We start from the raw sequence: 19201 nt of genomic DNA, 5'->3' as shown, positions 1-19201 counted from the left end.
TATACTTTGCGAGTCTTGCCCCATGGCCAACAAGTGAACGCACACTGAGTGCACGACTCTGGTCTACTGGTCGAAATAGAAAGCCTGATCCAGGCCTTGAGCTTACATACCAAAATACCACTCCGGCAGCTATATCAGAACAATTTCTGTGCACGGACGACAGAATGGTGTTTCGAGTCCGGTGAGTTGGCCCCACTGCCCCAGGTCGCCAGCAGACCACGCAAACTGAGCCGCACTCCTTTCTATGTCAGGTTGCCGCGATCATCGAGATGAGAATATCTGTCGGACCCAATGTCACAGCCCTACGTTGCAATTGCAGGTCTAGGTCGGAGACATGACCGGTACCTGCATCGTTTCTCGCGCTTCTATGCACGTGGCAACAGTTCCTGCAGCATATTCGAGTACTCGAGAAACCAGGCACAAGGCTGAAAGACTGGATAACACCGAGAATGCTAAGAATAAAATAACGGCCCAATTGCATCGGCTTCGCCCTTCGAAAACCACATGGCAACTCGAAACAGCCCTACAGTAGGCCGTGTATACGCTGAAAGCGTCCGAGAAGGCAAGAAGGCAACATGAGAGCCCTTCTTTGGAGGCCAAGCAACTAGGGCTGGCAAGCCTCACCAAACACCGCCAACCGTGGCTACTACTACGCTTATCAAGCTGTGCTAACAGTACAACTGCCTTGAAGCCTAGTTTGACCGCTCAGTCAGCGCCTGGTCGCAGGTAGTAGGACCGTCTCGACTATGGTTTCTATATTCACCCCGACCGCCAATGAAACGCTTCATCTCAACAGTGATCCTTCTGCTGTGTTTACGATGCCCCAGTCGCTGGGGCTAACAGGGTCTGCGTCGTAACGAAGGCCTCGACGCCTTGTGAGGCCCCATCGCACTTCGTCCCAACGTTCAATGGACCTCACCGTTGCTGCCTTTCGTAACTTCGTCACAATTTGGCCCTTCGCCCCTTCTCGAAGGTCTGGGTGGGGCATGGGCATTTTCAGAGTGGCTATGAGTATAAGTCCGTCGTCCATCAAATCTTCTATAAATCTTTCTGTGGTCATCGTCATTTCCTCCAGGTAAACAGTTCGAACCGTTTCTACAAATCCTCACTATTCTATAACTACCACAACACCACACATCCAAGACCTCAATTTTATGCAGCAAGCAAAAATGGCCGCTTTCTCGAAGTCAGCTTCGATCGAAGTCGATGTTGCACCCACACATCGACATTATCTTGGTCTCCAGCATTTTCATCGCGATGAGAGCCCCATGTCCGTTTGCTCTATGCCTGCTGCATCTGTGCTTGACACGGCGTGGTTCTCTAGAAGGGCTTCGGATGGCCCCTCCGCATATACTGTCGTCGGCAGCTCCAGCTCTCCCGTTGTTGCTGATCGCCATATGGATCATCATCAAAGTGCCGCTCCCAGCGATGGCAACACCGTCTGGTACTGCAGCAGCTGCAATAATGGACCGATGGGAACTTGGTACACAGCTTGCACTAGCTGCGGTCATCACTACTGTGCCTACTGCACTGTAGAGGAAGTACCTTAGCGCTCGCATCTCCCACGTCTGGGACGGTCCAGCTTTGACAGCTGAATCCCGAAGACCCCACACGTAGTCCTCTGGGCTCCATCAACAACGATCTAGTCTTGAGGCTGGCCAATACTGCTTTTCGTTCAACCCGGCCTCAGTTCCGCAACTCGATACTCGATATCCGCCCGATTACATGGCTTTCACTCTTTTTGGTTTGGTTTGATCTGCTCGCTGATGCTGTTCTTGGTCTCTCGCTTGATTCTTTGCTTTATTCCGCTGGTTGGCTTTGTCCCTGCATCTTAGCGAACGGACATTGGTGTTTCGCTTGTCTTGATATAGATTCCATTTGTCTTCTAGATACAATTTCCTTCACTTTAACAATATGATTCTGCTTTCAGCACTTTTTGAGCCGTGCCCACAATCGCGAACCATGTACTGCTTCATTGCAAAGCGGAAAGATGTAACAATGCCACCGAGCGAATTTTAAACTAACGAACCATATCAAGTTCCAGGGCAGGACTGGAGCTAGAGCTAACTCTTGCACTCAGTCAAGATAATAAGGAAGCACACCCTTCCAGATCCATGGAGGCTGAAGCAGCCAAAGCTGCGCGAGATCACCGGCACCCCCTTTCAGCATAGACATTTATCGCTCAGTATCTGACCGGTATGACGTCAAGCAAATCGGCACCGAAGCTAACTATCCACAGTCATCGCCTTCACCCTGATTGTTTCGCATAACTGAATTCCGCTGCCTTTCTCGACCGGTCATGTTGATACCTCGCGAAAAATTGCAATCGATGATCTCCCTCTTGGAGGTTCTTGACTGAAGAAAAATATGTGGTAATATCTGCATTACAGGTACCAAGATACTGATAGCGTTGCAGTGAGTAGACCGGGTTCCTGCAGCATCAGCCGCGCGCGCATGCAAGCTGGGGTCGGGGCTGAGTCAAGAATCCTTACGGGACGAGTGATTTGATCATGCAAGTCGGTGAGCGCACGAGCTCCAGTGATAGGATACAGCGCAAAGCCTACTTATGGCTGAAGTGCCCCACTCGAGTCCGCCAGAGCTAGGGTCCCCAGTAGGAAGGCAAAAAGAGGGCATAGACACGTGACCGCAAGCCTCACTCGGAAGTAGAGCACCCAACGGGCAGTGCAACTCAGCACTTAGACCGACCGTTACTTCTGTATCCCTGTTGAACACGCCCGAGGTTCCAGTCGGGTTTCGTCAAGATTATACGCCTGCCGACATCGCCGTCCAGATGCGGTCTGCCCTATATCCAGTCACAAGAATACAGTGAGCCGTGAATGCATGCATTCAGCTTAGTACATCGATAATCTGCTGAAGTGGCGACATCGCTACCCATGTACCCGCGTCGGAACGACGTCAACCAAGCCCTCTGAGTTCTGTGCCACGATACAGGTCCTTTGACTGTCGAACCCAATAGCTCCTCTGCTTCAACACGACTGCCTACGGAGTTAGCCCTGGCAGGAACTAGCACTGTTGCCCTAATTCAATATGGTCACAGGCCAGGTAGCGATGGATATGGACGAAGGCAGGTCCTCCAGGTAAGAGATTGACACAAAACCAACGTATCCTCTGTTTCTACCATCATCGAAAGCATCTCATTCAGCACTCCAAATTCCACACGCTAATCTCAGGGTTCTTCTAATCTTTATCATAACCAACTACTTAATCAACAATGGTCGCACACTTCACCATGCAGCACTTGAAGCTCGTACTCTCCACTCAGCACCATGGTTATCAAGCTCAGGGATGCTATTCATCGCCCCATAATTCACCAACTACCTCCATGCGTTCTGAAGCTCGCAATTCAATCATGGATCTGCCACTGGCTGCTGCTTTCGCCGCAGATAACATTACAATCAGCCATGGCGGTCACGCTTCGGTCTATGGAGACGGAAATCATGATGGCGCACCTGTTGATGGCCCTAAGGTGTGGTACTGTAGCGAGTGTGGCGATGGACCAATCGGCGAATGGCAAGTCTCTTGCCAAAATTGTGGGCACGCTGCTTGTGGCGCTTGTACTATCGAGTCGACCTGAGAGATTGACCTTAACTGGAACTCAGCTTTGAACCAGCTAAGCCCCATGAACGAGTGCTGTCAATCAATGGCAGCAGCCTGCCCAACGGTCCAGGCTAATTTGACCCAAATCCCCTTTTTCACGACTACCGTTATCGCTTCGTTACACTCAGACCTCACTTCACGATGATGGCTTCCTTTTCCAAGCACGCCGATATCCCCACACTCTTGAACTGTCTTTCCTGGTGCGCTAGCTGAACAATTGCTTCTTTCGTTACTATAGACGGGCGTTACTCCCTCTCATTACTATCGATGGACTCTCGAGGCGGCCGACTGTCTTCTCTTTGTATCTTAGCGAGCGAGCACGGGTCGGCGCACTTCCCATATTATGTACCTCCGTTCGCTTACATAGAATTCGGTGTCCTCAATGTACACGTTTCTTTGCTAAACTGTTACTGATGTGATGTCGTTGAAATAAACACAGAGCCTGACATGCAGCTACCTGAGACTGCCGGAAAGTCTTAGGGACATTAACCATCTTGAAGGTATGATGGCGTGTAATTCCCGAATCAGATCGACTTTCCCTTGTCTTATCTGATCTTGAGGGTGTGAAGGGATTCCAAAACATATTTGGAAATTCTCCTTGGGGGCGAAACAGACCCTGAAGCCGCTGGTGGAGGGCTGCGATAGCTTCCCACTCGAGGCAACAGGGTGGCTGTGTGTCCAAAAGAGGAATAGCGTGTGGATGTCTGAGGATCTCGACATATCCCTGACATCTTCAACAAACACTGAAAGCGCGAGTGGTTCCCTGGAAAGAAGGTCATTTGACCGAACGATCGACGTGGCCGGCGTGTGTCGAAGTGCAAGCGGTGAAGAGACCGATGCCACAGCGTGCCCTGCCCCGTTGCCCTTCAAAGATGCCTCACCAATCGGAGTCCCTTTGCGTCAAGAGAAGTCCTTCTTGCCCTAATATCCACTTTTCGGAAATTGAAGAAGCATGTTGAACGTCGCCGACCGATGAGTCGTCGAACCTATCATCTTTGTGCGCAGCAAATGCGCTATTGCTGCCGTACCGAGCAAGCGTTCAAGTGTGCTCAACCTCGGAGTGATGTTGACATAAGGCCTCAAGCTCACATGATTGGCAACTGCTGCCGGCCATGATGATGTGCATGTGTGGCCTGGCATACTGGGCTTCCGGGGGTAGCTTTCATACATCTCGCTTACCGACGACACGAAGTTCCTTCCTTGAGAAGAACATCGGTTCATCTTGCCCAATAAACCGGGAGAGGATGTGTTTGAGGAGAGACGTGGCAGTGTAGTCGTTTACCTTGAGGTTCGCAAACTTGCGGACCGTTTGCCTGCTCACTTTCGACAAAACCAAAAGCGCCCCACCAACCCGTCAGGCTGTTTTCATGATAGATGCCTCCACAAGGGACTCGCTAGTCGCTTAGTTCTCTGAGCTCTTGCAGAAGCTGCGCGCAGATTGATGATGCCGGCTCTACAGCTTGCCTTTCGCCCCTGTCTCCACTGCGATCACTTGCGCATCCCATTCACGCGCTACAGCGAATTCTGGGCTTCCTTTAGAAACCACTTTCGTAATCGTCTTCCTGCCCTCTTGCCCGCGATCGTTTCTCTAGATCTTCTTGATGCTCGCAGCACCGCCACATCGTGGTGAGTCTGCCGGCCAGTCTAGCGGCACCTAGAGTCCAAAAAAACAACACCCCCCGCTCGCGATTTCCAGGCTTGTGTCGAATTGACGGTTTTGAAACACGACGTGCGCGAGCCTCGATGCCTGCCGCTAAACTTTTGGGCGCAATCCACGACTGGTGACTCTCATTCTTCGCTATCATCAGTTCAATCACCGTGCATTTTCTATCGCACCATACTGCACGAACTCTAGCTCATGACAGGCCTCCATTCCGACTGCTTGGTAAAGGGGCGACACAGGACAGCCACAGCTGCTCCAGGCACACAACTCAGACGAATATGAGGTTGTATAAGGGTCTTACATCTCCTGAGGGCGAGTCCATGGAAGAGGGCACGAAGGGCGAAGTGGTAACGCGTGGAGTGAGGCATAGTTGAGGACTCCAGGTCCTTTCCCGGGTCCTTCTCACAGACGGGTCTCCTCGAGCGGCATTCTGCAACTCAAAGCATATGTATCTGCTTCTCCATCGTAACATATTTACCCGGACACCATCTTCAGCTCTTGCTTCCGGCCTTTGAACACTAGACCTCTTATGACATCTGTCTGCTACTGCTGTCAGTGCAAAAGCGGCGCAATGAGCACAATCAACACACCTCAATGCACAAGTTGCAGCGGGCAACACCACAGCTGTGGTAGCTGCCCTACTGAACCCGACTTCGCTTTCGACAACAGACAAACCCAAGGTTTCGCTCCTTTGGTGCATACGCACATCGAATTTGCGCATGGTCAGGGCGAGGTGACCTACGGCAGCGAGACCTATCGCTGGCAATGCTGCGGCTGCGGCTCCGACAACAACGTCATCTACAATGTTGGATGCTACGAGTGCCAACACTGGAGAGGCGCCTGCTGCTATACCTATGTTGTCAAGGACTAGAAGGTGCTCCTCGATGATAGGAGGCCCACAGTGGATGCTCCGTTGGTACGTCTCTAGCCGCTCTGTGATTCATCTCTCACTGACCAGTGAAGGTTCTTTTGCACATCAGTTTACGTTCTGGTTTTGCCAAGAGTCGCTCGTTGGACCGTGATTTACACCGTGATACCACAATGCCCCAGAATCATTATACCCCATCTCCTATCTCTTATGTATTTTATCAATCCTCCCGAGTATGAGGAGTGAGGAGTACCAGCAACACCCCTGGCATGTTGTGTTGCTGGCGCGTCTTGCGTCTGAGAATTGCCTTCTGGTTGCACTTGTCAAAGCAACACCGTCAATTTAGTGTATTATTTAATACTATGAAGCTTTTGTAGGATCGCACTTCCGTTGAAAGTGCGAAATCATCATGCTACCGGTCAAGTTGCGCTCATTGCGCAGTGGTGAGGGCGAGGGAGTGCCCTTTTCGACAGCTGCCTGGCGTGGCGGTACGCGCAATCATCACCAAGGTGCAACCTCCTAGGTGGAAGAAAGAAAAACAAAGGAAAGAGGCACGACAGTAGTGGGGGAAGTGTGTGTTGAGCTTAAGGAGGATGAGGTGAAAAGGGCGAGCGGGGTAATGCTCCAAGCGAAGGGGTAAGAGTCCCGATTAGCGGGTAAATCGACACTTTTAATCAGACCTGCCATACGAGGAAGGTTGAATCACTAGTGCCAGCTTCGATTGGTTCCACCATCTGTTAGTGTGCGCAACGCAAATTTCCCGTCATAGGTACCCAGCCTTCTCCTCTCTCCCATCACAACGACAAAGACAACGGACGACGCTCAGCTGTCTTGCGCAGCGGAAAATGCGGCTCTTCGCGATGGGAACCTGTAGTGGTTAATGAGGTCGCGACCTCTGTTCCCTCCTGTTGGGTGGCCCAGGGTGAGGCCTTGTCCAGCGGCTTGTTCCTCTGACCTGCATACACCCGTGCGCATGCAGGCGCAAAGCTTCAGGTCATGGCAGCAACGAGTGGTAGCGGCCGGAATGCCAATGAATACTTCGACTTCGTAGGCAGACACTCCGTGAAACGTCAGTCGGTTCGCGGACAAAGTGGATCCATTTTCGACCACATGGCGGCCAGTGTCAAATCCAAAGCCTGGACAGCGGCTACAAAACCTTATACTGCACGCATTCCAGGTCCAAACGTTTGAAAAACCCTTATCTCTCAAGTCGCTCCTTAGTCCTGCTTTGTTTGCATCAATCTCATCGCTGGGTGGATGGCACGCAGCGCTGATGACAAGGCTATTCGACGCCGCCTGCGGCAAACCCGTGACAAGATTCCTGCTCGCCTGCACTCGAACGGCGATGCAAAGACCAAAGAACACGACGAAGAAGACGATGAAGCTTGAGACTGAAGTACCGCAGGCAGATCTGGAGCCCTCAGTGGTCAGGTAGCCATCTTCATTGAACACGTCGATGCGCACCAGGAAGAATGTCTGCGACAACAACCAATGCAACGCCGTACCGAGGACGATCAAAGGCATTGCCCAGCGATAAGGAAGCTGGAGGAAGTATGTACTTTGCTGTTCGCCTCTGGGCTCGCTGACACGAAGGCCTTTCCTTGTAAAGGCTAGATTATTCCACTCTGTTGCGCTGGTCATGGTGGTATAGAAGCTGTTTAGGTTCATGTAGCAAAGCGATAGAACTACTTGCGACATGTTGGCGAGCCAGGCGTTGAGGAAGGTGGTGTGGGCGGAGTGAGTGTTGCTGGAGAATTTGAGCTCGCCGTCTGAAGCTGTTTCCCAACCCCATCCCTCCCCGTTATTAGTTATGACGAAGCTGAGTATGACGCCGATCATAGCTAAGAGACTACACTATCGTTAGTATGATACAGAGGCGACGACTGCTTACTCACGCGACAGCGGTAGACCTAGCTTGCTCATCCCTGATAAAAGCGGAGTAGCCCAGTGTCCGCTTATGCCATCCGCTTGTACTTGGCACAGGCCGAGAAGACCCGTCAGTCATGCTGACTTCATTCTCGACATTGACGTCTGATGCTCCGGTGGAACGATCGGTCTCAGCAAAGAGCTTCTTATCTTCGAGCAAGCACTTGCCGTCCATGGAAGGGTCTGGGCATGATAGAAACGATGCGGCGGCATCGCCTAAGGTAACGATATACTTTGATTGCTCATGGTCCATGACCAGCACAATCACCACGATGAGAAGCTTCAAAATGTTCGCCGCGATGACTACCACCAAATAGGGCGGGCTTAATTGAATGCGACTACGCGCTTGTGCATGGCGAGCAAAGGCGTGCACAGCGTGCAACTTAACTCTAAACCGTAGATATTGAGGGTTCTGGTGAAACCAGCTAGATGGAAACATATAGTCAGCCATTGGGTACCACGTGCCACTCACAGGGTTGACCCCGTATAGGTTGAAATTCTCTGGCCGCGGCTCCAAGGCGTTGAAGGGTGTCTTGGTATATTTGAACTTGTCAAATACAAGGATGAGCTCGGTGTACGTCATCGTAGTATCGTGAGCAAAACCTGACTTCCATTGATCGTTTGTGAGGGAGGCATAGGACGCGTCTGATGCAATATCGGTGTTGAATGCGTTCGCTGCAATGCTGGTGTATTCAGCAGAATTAAGACTGATGGCGCGCTCAGTAAAACGGTGTTGCACGACTACATGGAAGACTATGGCATTGTAGCTGTCAAAGGATCAATTTCTGTCGCTTGAGTATCATCAGGTGGCTTTACTTACAACAGACGCAAGGGTGCAGACGACAGTCCCAGTACCAACGCGAGCAGTGCCCGTTTTTTCGCAATCTTCTTCCAATTCCGCGGACTGAGCAGTCCAACCGCGGCCCAGAATCCTTTACAGTGCATTCTGTCAATCGCTTCCCTTGTTGGTGAGCTGGTGACTTGCATAGTATGGTTGCCTCTAGAAGAAGACAAGTTCCGAGGATGTTGATAAACACATGCATGCCGGTGTTCCATCTTGAGACTGTGCGGCCATCGCCGTAGATCAAGCCTGCTACGCCGCCTTTGTAGCCTCCGTTATTGATAGCACCGAGTGCAAGAAGTGCGACGTTAATGCAGAGCACGGTGAACGACGTGAAGCATCCAAACAGGACGCCCATGCGCCACCCTTGGAATCTGCTTCGTCTCATACGATCAGAAAGATAACTATGCCCTCTCCGCAGAGGTACAGTGGATACTGTGTAGCGCTTCCACAATGGAATTGGGTCTCTCATGGAGGTTTGGCCAGTATCTTCTTTTCCGTTTTGACTGCGTCAAGTCAGAAGGTGATCTATCATCATGCGCACTCGCAAGACGCTTAAGATGTTGTCGTCATGCTGGTGCTATCTTCGAGAAGAGGATCATGGTCGTTCAACCTTCGACAATTGTACTGCACGGTACATGCGCTGAGGCAGTGACCCTCAGAGTCATATCCATTGTTGGAGGGATTCAAATGTTCGGCTTGGTAGCTGCGCAATTCCACTTCATCTATGGTGGAAGATTGTGCTCCAGTATTGGTGTGGTGTATTGATGGGCGCCGTTTGAGCTGGTGCATTGTGAGCGAAAGGTGTCTTACAAGAAGCCAAAGTGCAAATGACTTCCAGCCACCGGTTTATCGGCCTCTCAGGCTGAGAGCCAAGTGTGCGTTCAACAGGTTCTCGGAGGCTTGGAAGGCTGCCTGGAAACACGAGGGGGGAGGGGAGGGGGGCTACAGAGACCAGGCTAGGTATTGGAAGAGCCTCGTGTCGGTAATATGAGCGCAGGCATGTTCTTGGCTACGAGAGAAATGTCCTCTAGCTCGATCACTTCAGCTGCGGCTGCAGCGCATCTTGGGTCGTAAAAGATATCCTCCCGGACTCTGAATAAGAATGCAAGAGTGTATCACGGTCATTCAGTTGGAAGTCCATCTTCGAGAGGTAAACGTAACAAACACTGCGCTCTGCGAGGCAAGACCAAATTTAAGTGGGCTGGGTCCGTTGCAGGCAAATGCCATGCCAATCCATTACATCGATTCTGGCCCAAAGAACGTCAAGGGCAGCGTGTCATCCCAGACACCTACTATCCAATTGGCCTTGCTGTCGCTAGCGAGCCTGTAGCATTCTGCGATTGCGCAAGGCTGGGAGTCAATCTTAGAACGTAAGCTCACGGCTCACGCACCGTGTCAACCACAGCCTGGGCCCTTGCATTAATCAAAGAGCCGCACACGCATGCTTACATAAAGTAACTCTGTAATAAAATCAAAAGTGAGTGTACGCGAAGGCTTGTTGCGCTCTGCAGAGAGCTGAAAGAGCGGCACGATCTGCAGGTTCAGCCTCCCTCGCAATGAACACTGGGTGAGGGATGGCACGGCGGACTACTGCTAGACCATGAGCAACAACCCGAGCTTGGATCTTCGTCGTTGTCGGCCATGATTGCTGCACAGAAAGCAAGAAAAGAAAGAAAGAAAGCTCGAGAAGAAACACGAGTCACGTGCATCAAGCTGCGGGAACGCTAAATAAGCTCAAGCGCGTCATACAGTCATGCCAGCATCGCAGACCGCGAACGCCTCACCACACTCCTACGCATCCTTACAAAGTTGCGCATCGCACAGCAACACTGGACTCATATCGCGATGGCCGGCCCCAAGTACCAGAACGTTCCCCAGCGCGACTCCTTCGAGGAGTCGTCACAGGCCCAGGCGCCGCCGACCTACCAGGCAGAAGACCCTCAGCAAGCTCTCCTCCACGGCGTCCCCAGAAGCGAGGATGACAACCTGCCAGACGACTTCAAGTTCGGTGGTGTCGTCGCGGAGGCAACCCTTGACATCCGCATGGCCTTCATCAGGAAGGTGTACGCCATCTTGTAAGCTGCTTTACGTATTGTGTTTCATGCGGCGCGAAACTAACAGCACCAGGACTGTCCAGCTCCTCGCAACGGCTGGCGTCAGCGCACTCTCCATGACCAACAAGGCATACCGCGGCTGGGTCCAGTCGAACCAGTGGATGATGTGGGTGGCTCTTGCCGGTACCTTTGTCTTCCTCGGCCTCACCTTCTGGAAGCGCAAGTCGCACCCCATGAACCTCGCCTTCCTCGCCGGCTTTACAGCTATGGAGGCGTACTCCATCTCGGTCATCGTCTCGTTCTATGAATCCAGCATCGTGCTGACTGCGTTGGTCTTTACCCTGGGCATCTTTGTAGCCCTGAGCGTGATCGCCTGCCAGAGCAAGTACGACTTCACGCACTGGGCTCCGTACCTGTTTGGTGCGGTCTGGATCGTCATCTTGTTCGGGTTCATGGCTGCGTTCTTCCCGTACAACAGCAAGGTCGAGCTGGGCTACGGCATCATCACGGCTTTGATCTTCTCCGGATACATTCTAGTGGACACGCAGCTGATCATGCGCCACTACCACCCCGAGGAGCACATCGCCGCGGCCATCTCGCTGTACCTGGACATCATCAACCTGTTCCTTGCGATTCTGAGAATCCTCAACTCGCAGAACAACAACTAAGCGCGGTCTTTTCACCATCTATTCTATTAGCAGCAAATTGTACGGCGTTCGAGGTGTAGATAGCATGTGTGCAGGTAGCATGTGTGGATACAGCGTAATAGTCCTGTTTGAATAAACCAGCAATGCACGCCAAGCTCATCTCACAGTGAAACGTTATAGCCCACCTGTGCACCTTTGTATCGCGGGCTGGATGTTTTGTCCGTGCGCGGCGGGGTAGAATGGGTCCGGCTTTGACATATGCATGGGTGCTCGATTGGCTGACAGACGAGGCTGGCGGACCCTAGAGGATCTCGGTGTCGGACGCCTTGGCATGCTGAGAGAAGGGAACAAAGAGACCAGACGGGCCTGTTGCAGCGGAACTCGCAAGGGCTCAGACGAAAAGGTGACAAGCTCCGCGACATGCGCAGATCAAACCACACGCCACCTCCTTTTCCCAGCAGCCCACTTGTGAAGCGTGCGATTGCTGTTCTCCAGCTATCCCACGATCCCCTAAGGCTAGACCCAAGCGAGGGCCATTTTTTTTGTTCCCCGAATTTTAGCGTTCTCCACGAGTACTCTGCAGCAGATAGCTAGCTTGCGCGACGCTTGTTCAGAATTTCCGAGGCCTCACAGTGTCTTGAAGCTGCACCTCTCCTAGTGTCTTGACCATTGCTGTGTCTGGATACACAATTGTTGTGCGATCGCCATTGTCAGGAGAGTGGGATCCGCGCTTGCCTATCACGCCCCTCGACCCACACCGCTCTAAGGCCGAAACACCTCGAGCCCCCACCGGCTGCGAGCGACTGCACTTGCACGGCGCCTGTGAACTCCCTTGCTACCGCACCGCGACCCAATGCTTGCCCATTGCTAGGAACCACGGAGAAACCCAGCCGCTCGCTTCAGCACACACCAGTGCAGGTAGCACGCCGCCTTGGACCACATACGCCGGGCGCAAGAAGAGACCCCAATTGCACTGCACAGCGCCGACGTCGCCCTCCGCTAGCCGTCCCGAGGAGCTTGACCTTCCCCTCGAGCATCTCAAGCGCACTCGTTCCGCACGCCTGTTGCTGCTGCATACCTGCTCCTCGCACCTGTAGGCAAACATGGCAACCGAGACAGCGTTGCAGCATGGCAGCGAAACCGCCAATGGTTTGCTCTCCCACCAGAAGACAGCTGCTGCCTCGAGGCGCCGGAAAGCAGCGCCCAAGAAGGTCGCAGATGAGGGGCTGATGGCTACGCTGTGCACTCTGATCTGCGACCACCAGATTGGTACGTCCATACGACAACCTCCGCTTGGCTTTATCCTGTGCTAACATTTGGACTACAGGTATCTCGGTCAACCTCCTCTCCCTCCTCTTCCTCACGCACATCTTCTTCCCCCGCGCGCGGGATCGCACCGCCAAGTTCTTCAACATGTCCTACTACAACCCCGACACCAACATGTACGGCTGCGGCACCGACGACCTGCCGTACGTGATATTCTGGAGCGTGGCCTTCACAGGTCTGCGAGTCGCCGTCATGGACTACATGCTGGACCCATTGGCGCGACTAGGTGGCATTCGCACAAAGAAGGGCCTCGACAGGTTCAAGGAACAGGCATGGCTGATTGTTTACTACACCGTATCATGGTCGCTGGGCATGGTTCGTGAAATGCGCAAACAGTGCAGATGACAATGTGGCTAACACCCAACAGTACATCATGTACCACTCCGACTTCTGGCTGAACCTCCACGGCATCTGGGAAGGCTGGCCCTTCCGCGAGGTCGACGGCGTTTTCAAGTGGTACTACCTCGTGCAGTGGGGCTTCTGGATCCAGCAGATCCTCGTCGTCAACATTGAGGAGAAGCGCAAGGACTACGCGCAGATGCTCACCCACCACCTCTTCACGACCGCGCTCATGTTCCTGTCCTACGGATACTACCACATGCGCGTTGGAACCGTCATACTGTGCATTATGGACTTTGTCGACATTATCCTTCCTGTGAGCGCAACGTCGCAATTGAAATTTGACCATGGCTGACAACAACAGACCGCCAAGCTCCTCAAGTACATGGGCTACACCACTGCCTGCGACATCGCCTTTGGCGCCTTCGTCCTCTCGTGGATCGTCACCCGCCACGTCTTCTACATGATGGTCTGCTGGTCCATTTACGCTTTTGCTCCCGTCGACATGGCGCCCGGCTGCTACTACTCGGCCCAAAACAACAACCTCTTCGTTCCCATGTCCAATGCGACTGAATTCGACCGTTTGGGCGGCAACGCGCCCTGGGCGAACCTACTCAAAGCGTACACCGACCAAAACGGCCCCATCTGCTGGAATCCGAACTTGCGTTACTACTTCCTGGCGCTCCTGCTCACGCTGCAGGTCTTCTGCTTAATCTGGTTTGGCACCATTGCAAAGGTTGTGTATAAGGTGCTCAAGGGCAATGCGGCGGAGGACCTGAGGTCTGACGATGAGGGCGATGAGGAGATTGAGGAGGAGGCCGAGAAGAAGGAGAAGACGAGCTCGTATCTGAATGCGGTCACGACTTGCACCGAGAGTGGGATGAGTCATCCGCTCGAGGAGGAGGTGGGCGTTGACAAGTTGACCTTCAAGAGGGTGAACGGGACGAGCCAACGGCGCTCGGCTAGGCGCGAATCAAGCAGGGCGAGCGGGATTAGCATACCCGGCCACGGCGACCACAAGGAGTTGCTGGGCAGGATCGGGTGCGATAAGCCGTCGTAGGCACCATGAGTGGTTCTCTGCGAGTGTTTCGGCTGGGTTCAGCTTCGCTTCGGTTGGGTTGGGTTGGGTGTTCTTTCGATGATGCGAAAAGTTTGTCGGGCGTTCGGGTCGTTGCAAGAGGAGGAATACTTCTCTATCTATTTGTACCAGCGCGGCTCGACACGTGCATACCCCTAGAATCATAGATCTTACTTCATCTCACGCCCTCTGCTACTTCCAACCTAAGACCCGTGCTGGCTGACGTCCTTGCGAAAAGTGTATCGAATGGGATTCAGTCTGTGCCTCGCACGCTCCACCCTGGCGTAGTGTAGTCCATACCGCGAGCGCCTCGCCAGTGCACCCCACCTCTCACACTCCTGACACTCCTCCTCACAGCCCAGTGACAAAGACTAGTCCAGATACCGCCGCCATCCCTCGCGCCACACAGCTCGCCTCCCGCCCTCATCGTACCCGACCACGAACCTCTCCCACCGCGCATCCTGCCCCGCCCCGACGCACAGCACGGTCGATTCGTCGAGCCAGCCCAGCAGACCTTTGGTCGGGCGGCCGCCGGGCACGCCTTGGATTCCAATATTCCCTGTGCTCTCGGCTCTCCCTGCGCTCGAGCTCCCGGCGGTCGCGGACGTGTAGTCGTCGCCCAGACTGAAGGGCGTGCTGCAGTTGCTGTATGTGTCGCTGAACTGCCGCGGGAGCAGCGGCAGCTTGGAGAGCATGCGCCACTTGTGGTCGGAGCTGGTCGTTCCGGTCTCGCCGCTGCCTCCTCCTGCTGAAGCTTGTGGGGCCCCTCCGGTATGACCACCTCCAGCGTGACCGCCTCCGGAGGGCAGGTCGAAGATATGCAATGTCCCCTTGTCGCTCGTCACTGCCAGTGCAGTCCCGCTGGGGCTAAACGCCAGCCCGAGGATCACCGCTGGATCGACGCCCCGTCGTAGTTCGGCCGTCTTGGTGCAGCTTGGGAAACTCCACAGGCGCACCAGCGTGCCCGCTTCGCTGGCCGTGGCGATTTGTGTGCAGTCCTTCGACAGCGCTAATGCGCGCAACGCACTCGTCGACGCGGGAATGATGGACACGTTCCCTGTTGCCAAGTCGTATACTTTGACTTGTCCGACTGCGCGCCCGGGGAAGGCGATGATGGACGAGCCGAGGGTGCAGAGGCCGTGGGGGTTTGCGATCGTCTCGTACGACGCGATGAGAGAGGGTGGGAGCGCCATGCGGTATATTCGCACGCTGTGCAGCAGTGCGATTATGATATGTGTCTGGCTCAGGCGGATGCGCTGTATCGGGGCGGAGAGCTCGAGGCTCGTGGAGACTGACTGGGTGGAGTCGTTGAAGATTTGCACCTTCACATGCGTCAGAGAGGAGGGCGAGTGGATGCGAACGGGGGAGGCGTACTTTGTTCTGCGGAAACTTGGGAGCCTTGCCGCCGCCCACCAGCGCGATGTAGCGCGTCGTGCCGAGCATCTCTGCCTGGCCCAGTCCGCCCCCGATTTCTCGTGCGATCTTCTGGTCGCCGGACTTGGAGGAGAAGACGCGGAAGCCGGATTCCAGCGCGACGGAGAAACAGGAGTTGTCTGCGTTGAAGGAAGCAGACAGAGCGAAGGGACCCTTGTCTGAGTCCAGCACCGGGCGAGTATTCATGTTGCCGTCTTGATCGTGTATTTGGTGTTTGGTGTTTTGGGGGGTAGAGTGGTGGAGGTCAAGGCAACGACGGATGATGCGATGGCCTGGCAGAAGGACCGGCAGTGGAAGCTGGCGTGAGGTGTCGCGGCATGCTAGATGAGCCTCAGCATCGACTGAGAGGTTTTGGTGAAGCGCGTTGTGAGAGGTGAGGGTGGAGTGCTTGTTCAGGGTTCAAGCACCGACGTCAGCCGTCAAGCTCCGTGATCTGCGGGGCTCCTTAGGGGAGGCTGATAGTGCACGTGAAACATTTATCAACATCGTCTTGGAGTAACGTGAGATATGAACTGGATGACCGAGGGACTGGTCTTTGGTTTAATGACTGCTCCAGGCAATGGTACCTTGTTTTGAGATGTTTGGAGCGAGATGACAAAGCTGCAGTCATAACTAAGAATGCGGAGGTCCGACCAGGCAGAGTACTGCGATTTTATGTGTTATAAGAGGATGTTCGACGATACCACTGTAGCCTCCATACCTGCAATTGGGCGCGAACAGAACATACCAAAGTGTATTAATTATCGTCCACCAGTTTGGTGTCGAAAGCATTCATGTTGAATATTATAGTGGTTCCTCGTTGCGTGACTCGTTGTACTTTTTGGTATTGCGAGCACTTACTACTGCGACAAGGTTGATTGCAGGCAGTAGGAGCGTGTTGCTAATAACATTGTAGGGACGCCGCTCAATAAGGTATTAGCGAACTGGTTTAAAGAGTTGCTCGAGTGAACGGGACTTGAGTTGCTGGTGCATCCTTCCCAAACTGGCCGACGCGCCGCCAAGCCAGGAGACGACGACCGGGGTCACGGACGCTAGCGAGCCCCTTTGCATTGCGCAGGGAGCTGCTGCCAACGTCTCCAAAATAACTCGACGACACCTCCGCAACACAATTGAGAGCCACGCGCCCGTCTCTCACCCGTTCCGTCTCACGTTCTCGCCTGCAGCTGCCTTGCTCCAGGTCTCCATCCCGCAACTATATATCACACGCATCGCTCAGAGCCAGAGATGTCTTCAGTACGAATCCCCCGGAGACCACTCCTCCTCCTGCGGCCCACTGTATCCCAGCAGCGCGCGCCGCAGCAACACTGGACTGCGGACGCCTCCACTAACACTGCGACAGATGCTCAAGACCAGGAGGAAGAAGAATGTCAAGAAGGGTATCCAGTTCTGCCTGATGGTGTGCGGCGCCTCAGGTACCGGTACGCCGCCACGACTGCGACAGCCAGCCACTGCACGTGCTAATCGATACATGCAGGCCGCACAACATTCGTCAATACCCTCTGCGGCAAGGAGGTCCTCGAGCACAAGGAGTCGGACGACCCCAGCACCGCCCACGTCGAGGAAGGCGTCAAGATCCAGCCCGTCACAGTCGGTGCGTGTTCTTGACATGATAATTGTGAACAAAACTTTGCTGACATTGGCGTCAGAACTCGATGAGGAGGGCACCCGCATCTCGCTGACTATCGTCGACACCCCCGGTTTCGGCGACCAGATCGACAACGAGGCCAGGTAGGCACAGGTCCATCTACAGTGTCAGCTACATCGCTCACACGCACGCAGCTTCGGAGAAATCGTCGGCTACCTCGAGCGCCAGTACGATGACATTCTTGCAGAGGAATCGCGTATTAAGCGTAACCCCCGATTCCGCGACAACCGTGTACACGTTCTGTTGTACTTCATCACACCCACCGGCCACGGGTATGTTGCGAGCTTTTCTATGATTGGGCAATTCTGATATGCACAGTCTCCGCGAACTCGACATCGAGCTTATGAAGCGCCTCTCTCCCCGCGTCAATGTCATTCCGGTCATTGGCAAGGCCGACTCGCTCACACCCGCTGAGCTGGCCGAATCGAAGAAGCTTGTCATGGAGGACATCGAGCACTACCGTATCCCTGTCTACAACTTCCCCTACGACATCGAGGAGGACGACGAGGACACAGTTGAAGAGAACGCCGAGCTCCGTGGACTCATGCCCTTTGCCATAGTAGGATCAGAGGATGTTGTCGAGATCAACGGCCGCCGCGTACGAGCCCGCCAGTACCCATGGGGTATCGTCGAGGTCGACAACCCCCGCCACTCTGACTTCTTGGCCGTCCGCAGCGCACTCCTCCACAGCCATTTGGCTGATTTGAAGGAAATCACACACGACTTCCTGTACGAGAACTACCGTACCGAGAAGCTCAGCAAGAGCGTCGAGGGTGGCGCTGAAGCGTATGTATTGCATGCTTTCTTGATGAATACCTTCTGACGTTTTCCAGCGGCTCGTCAATGAACCCGGAGGACCTTGCCAGCCAATCCGTTCGCCTCAAGGAGGAGCAACTGCGCCGCGAGGAGGAGAAGCTCCGCGAGATCGAAGTCAAGGTCCAGCGCGAGATCAACGAGAAGCGACAGGAGCTGCTGGCTCGCGAGAGCCAGCTCAAGGAGATCGAAGCGCGCATGCACAGGGAGCAGAGCGGGCACCTGCAAGACAACGAACGGGAGGAGGAGGCGTAAGCCGCCTCGCCCAACATATGCTTGTAATATGCAGGCTGTCTTCCTCGTTCAGGCTTCGCCTTCGGAGTTGGGCAGCTGTGAGAAGCGCATTTCCATTCGACACAACATTGGGCGGACCTAAACCTATCTATTTGCAGTTCTAGGCGTTTGTAATGATGGGCGTGTGCACTGCAGATGCTCAGGAGAGGTCAGGGACGCCGGGAGTCTGTCTTTTTTACCCCAGGCGGTGTTGCATGCCGTCTTGACATGACGCTACTTCTCTTTGTTTCTTCAAAACTTCGATACTTATTCCCCCGCCTTTTGGTTTTCATGTAGGAGATAGTAATCCACCTTTATAATTACTCATCCTGGGATCTCTTAGAAGATCGAGATGAATAGCGTATGGAATAGCAGCAGACGCCGTCGATGTCACCGGCATGCCGGCCTTCTGCCAGTTCGGTGAGTATCGCCAAGCACCAGCTTGTTCGAAGGCCCCACGACATGCCCTTATCTCCTCAGCTCATCCACCATGCTCACGACGTTGAGATCCGGCATTCTGACACGTATCACACTGCCATTCTCAATGCCATCATAATATACCTCACCAAACTGTCATCGTTTGCACGGCCGTCCAGCTCCTCCCAATCGACTTTCGAGTTTAAGCTGTCACCGCCGCTGCCGCCGACCAGGAATGCTCGAAGGATGAGCTGCA

General features: G+C 53.9%; 8 protein-coding genes across 8 annotated transcripts; 5 read left to right on the top strand and 3 right to left on the bottom strand.

Moving 5' to 3' along the window:
- The first annotated feature begins 818 nt into the window (after positions 1 to 818).
- Positions 819 to 1675, top strand: M421DRAFT_349034 (uncharacterized protein). The gene has a single exon (XM_033589558.1). The coding sequence runs from the start codon at positions 1155 to 1157 to the stop codon at positions 1548 to 1550; it is 396 nt and encodes a 131-aa protein (XP_033443048.1). The 5' UTR covers positions 819 to 1154; the 3' UTR covers positions 1551 to 1675.
- A 1505-nt stretch (positions 1676 to 3180) lies between these two features.
- Positions 3181 to 3747, top strand: M421DRAFT_349029 (uncharacterized protein). Its single transcript, XM_033589557.1, has one exon. The coding sequence runs from the start codon at positions 3233 to 3235 to the stop codon at positions 3593 to 3595; it is 363 nt and encodes a 120-aa protein (XP_033443047.1). The 5' UTR covers positions 3181 to 3232; the 3' UTR covers positions 3596 to 3747.
- Positions 3748 to 6948: 3201 nt separating this feature from the next.
- On the bottom strand, positions 6949 to 8028 carry M421DRAFT_426533 (uncharacterized protein). Its single transcript, XM_033594426.1, has one exon. The coding sequence runs from the start codon at positions 7986 to 7988 to the stop codon at positions 6972 to 6974; it is 1017 nt and encodes a 338-aa protein (XP_033443046.1). The 5' UTR covers positions 7989 to 8028; the 3' UTR covers positions 6949 to 6971.
- Positions 8029 to 8607: 579 nt separating this feature from the next.
- Positions 8608 to 9996, bottom strand: M421DRAFT_426532 (uncharacterized protein). The gene is made up of 3 exons (XM_033594425.1): positions 9530 to 9996; positions 8896 to 9422; positions 8608 to 8842 (listed from the first exon to the last, which is right to left on the bottom strand). Exons 1-3 carry the CDS (start codon positions 9706 to 9708, stop codon positions 8829 to 8831), a joined length of 720 nt encoding a protein of 239 aa, XP_033443045.1. The 5' UTR covers positions 9709 to 9996; the 3' UTR covers positions 8608 to 8828.
- Positions 9997 to 10913: 917 nt separating this feature from the next.
- On the top strand, positions 10914 to 11761 carry M421DRAFT_426531 (Bax inhibitor family protein). Its single transcript, XM_033594424.1, has one exon. The coding sequence runs from the start codon at positions 11021 to 11023 to the stop codon at positions 11639 to 11641; it is 621 nt and encodes a 206-aa protein (XP_033443044.1). The 5' UTR covers positions 10914 to 11020; the 3' UTR covers positions 11642 to 11761.
- A 962-nt stretch (positions 11762 to 12723) lies between these two features.
- On the top strand, positions 12724 to 14345 carry M421DRAFT_77201 (sphingosine N-acyltransferase lac1; the record flags this gene model as incomplete). Its single annotated transcript, XM_033597297.1, has 4 exons — positions 12724 to 12889; positions 12948 to 13261; positions 13314 to 13601; positions 13650 to 14345. The coding sequence occupies 4 exons, from the start codon at positions 12724 to 12726 to the stop codon at positions 14343 to 14345; spliced, it is 1464 nt and encodes a 487-aa protein (XP_033443043.1).
- Positions 14346 to 14734: 389 nt separating this feature from the next.
- M421DRAFT_77149 (WD repeat domain phosphoinositide-interacting protein 4) lies at positions 14735 to 15983 on the bottom strand (the record flags this gene model as incomplete). Its single annotated transcript, XM_033597292.1, has 3 exons — positions 14735 to 15102; positions 15157 to 15685; positions 15738 to 15983. 3 exons carry the CDS (start codon positions 15981 to 15983, stop codon positions 14735 to 14737), a joined length of 1143 nt encoding a protein of 380 aa, XP_033443042.1.
- An 899-nt stretch (positions 15984 to 16882) lies between these two features.
- On the top strand, positions 16883 to 18911 carry M421DRAFT_426529 (neuronal-specific septin-3). The gene is made up of 7 exons (XM_033594423.1): positions 16883 to 17030; positions 17137 to 17215; positions 17272 to 17388; positions 17444 to 17525; positions 17577 to 17714; positions 17761 to 18228; positions 18276 to 18911. Exons 1-7 carry the CDS (start codon positions 17022 to 17024, stop codon positions 18508 to 18510), a joined length of 1128 nt encoding a protein of 375 aa, XP_033443041.1. The 5' UTR covers positions 16883 to 17021; the 3' UTR covers positions 18511 to 18911.
- The last annotated feature ends 290 nt before the right edge of the window (positions 18912 to 19201 follow it).

This window comes from Didymella exigua (assembly GCF_010094145.1).
Source record: "Didymella exigua CBS 183.55 unplaced genomic scaffold M421scaffold_60, whole genome shotgun sequence".
Classification (NCBI taxonomy): domain Eukaryota; kingdom Fungi; phylum Ascomycota; class Dothideomycetes; order Pleosporales; family Didymellaceae; genus Didymella; species Didymella exigua.
Note: the sequence above shows the minus strand (reverse complement) of the source record. Positions and strands in the feature narration are given on the sequence as shown.

What these genes read in the sequence shown, in the direction of transcription:
- M421DRAFT_349034 (XM_033589558.1), top strand. Translation starts at nt 1,155, where the DNA reads ATGCAGCAAGCAAAAATGGCCGCTTTCTCGAAGTCAGCTTCGATCGAA.
- M421DRAFT_349029 (XM_033589557.1), top strand. Translation starts at nt 3,233, where the DNA reads ATGGTCGCACACTTCACCATGCAGCACTTGAAGCTCGTACTCTCCACT.
- M421DRAFT_426533 (XM_033594426.1), bottom strand. Translation starts at nt 7,988, where the DNA reads ATGATCGGCGTCATACTCAGCTTCGTCATAACTAATAACGGGGAGGGA.
- M421DRAFT_426532 (XM_033594425.1), bottom strand. Translation starts at nt 9,708, where the DNA reads ATGCACCAGCTCAAACGGCGCCCATCAATACACCACACCAATACTGGA. An exon ending in GTGCAGTACAATTGTCGAAG is followed by an intron (nt 9,423 to 9,529) that starts GTTGAACGACCA and finishes GACTTGACGCAG; the next exon opens with TCAAAACGGAAAAGAAGATA.
- M421DRAFT_426531 (XM_033594424.1), top strand. Translation starts at nt 11,021, where the DNA reads ATGCGGCGCGAAACTAACAGCACCAGGACTGTCCAGCTCCTCGCAACG.
- M421DRAFT_426529 (XM_033594423.1), top strand. An exon ending in GATCCAGCCCGTCACAGTCG is followed by an intron (nt 17,389 to 17,443) that starts GTGCGTGTTCTT and finishes CATTGGCGTCAG; the next exon opens with AACTCGATGAGGAGGGCACC. An exon ending in GTCGAGGGTGGCGCTGAAGC is followed by an intron (nt 18,229 to 18,275) that starts GTATGTATTGCA and finishes GACGTTTTCCAG; the next exon opens with CGGCTCGTCAATGAACCCGG.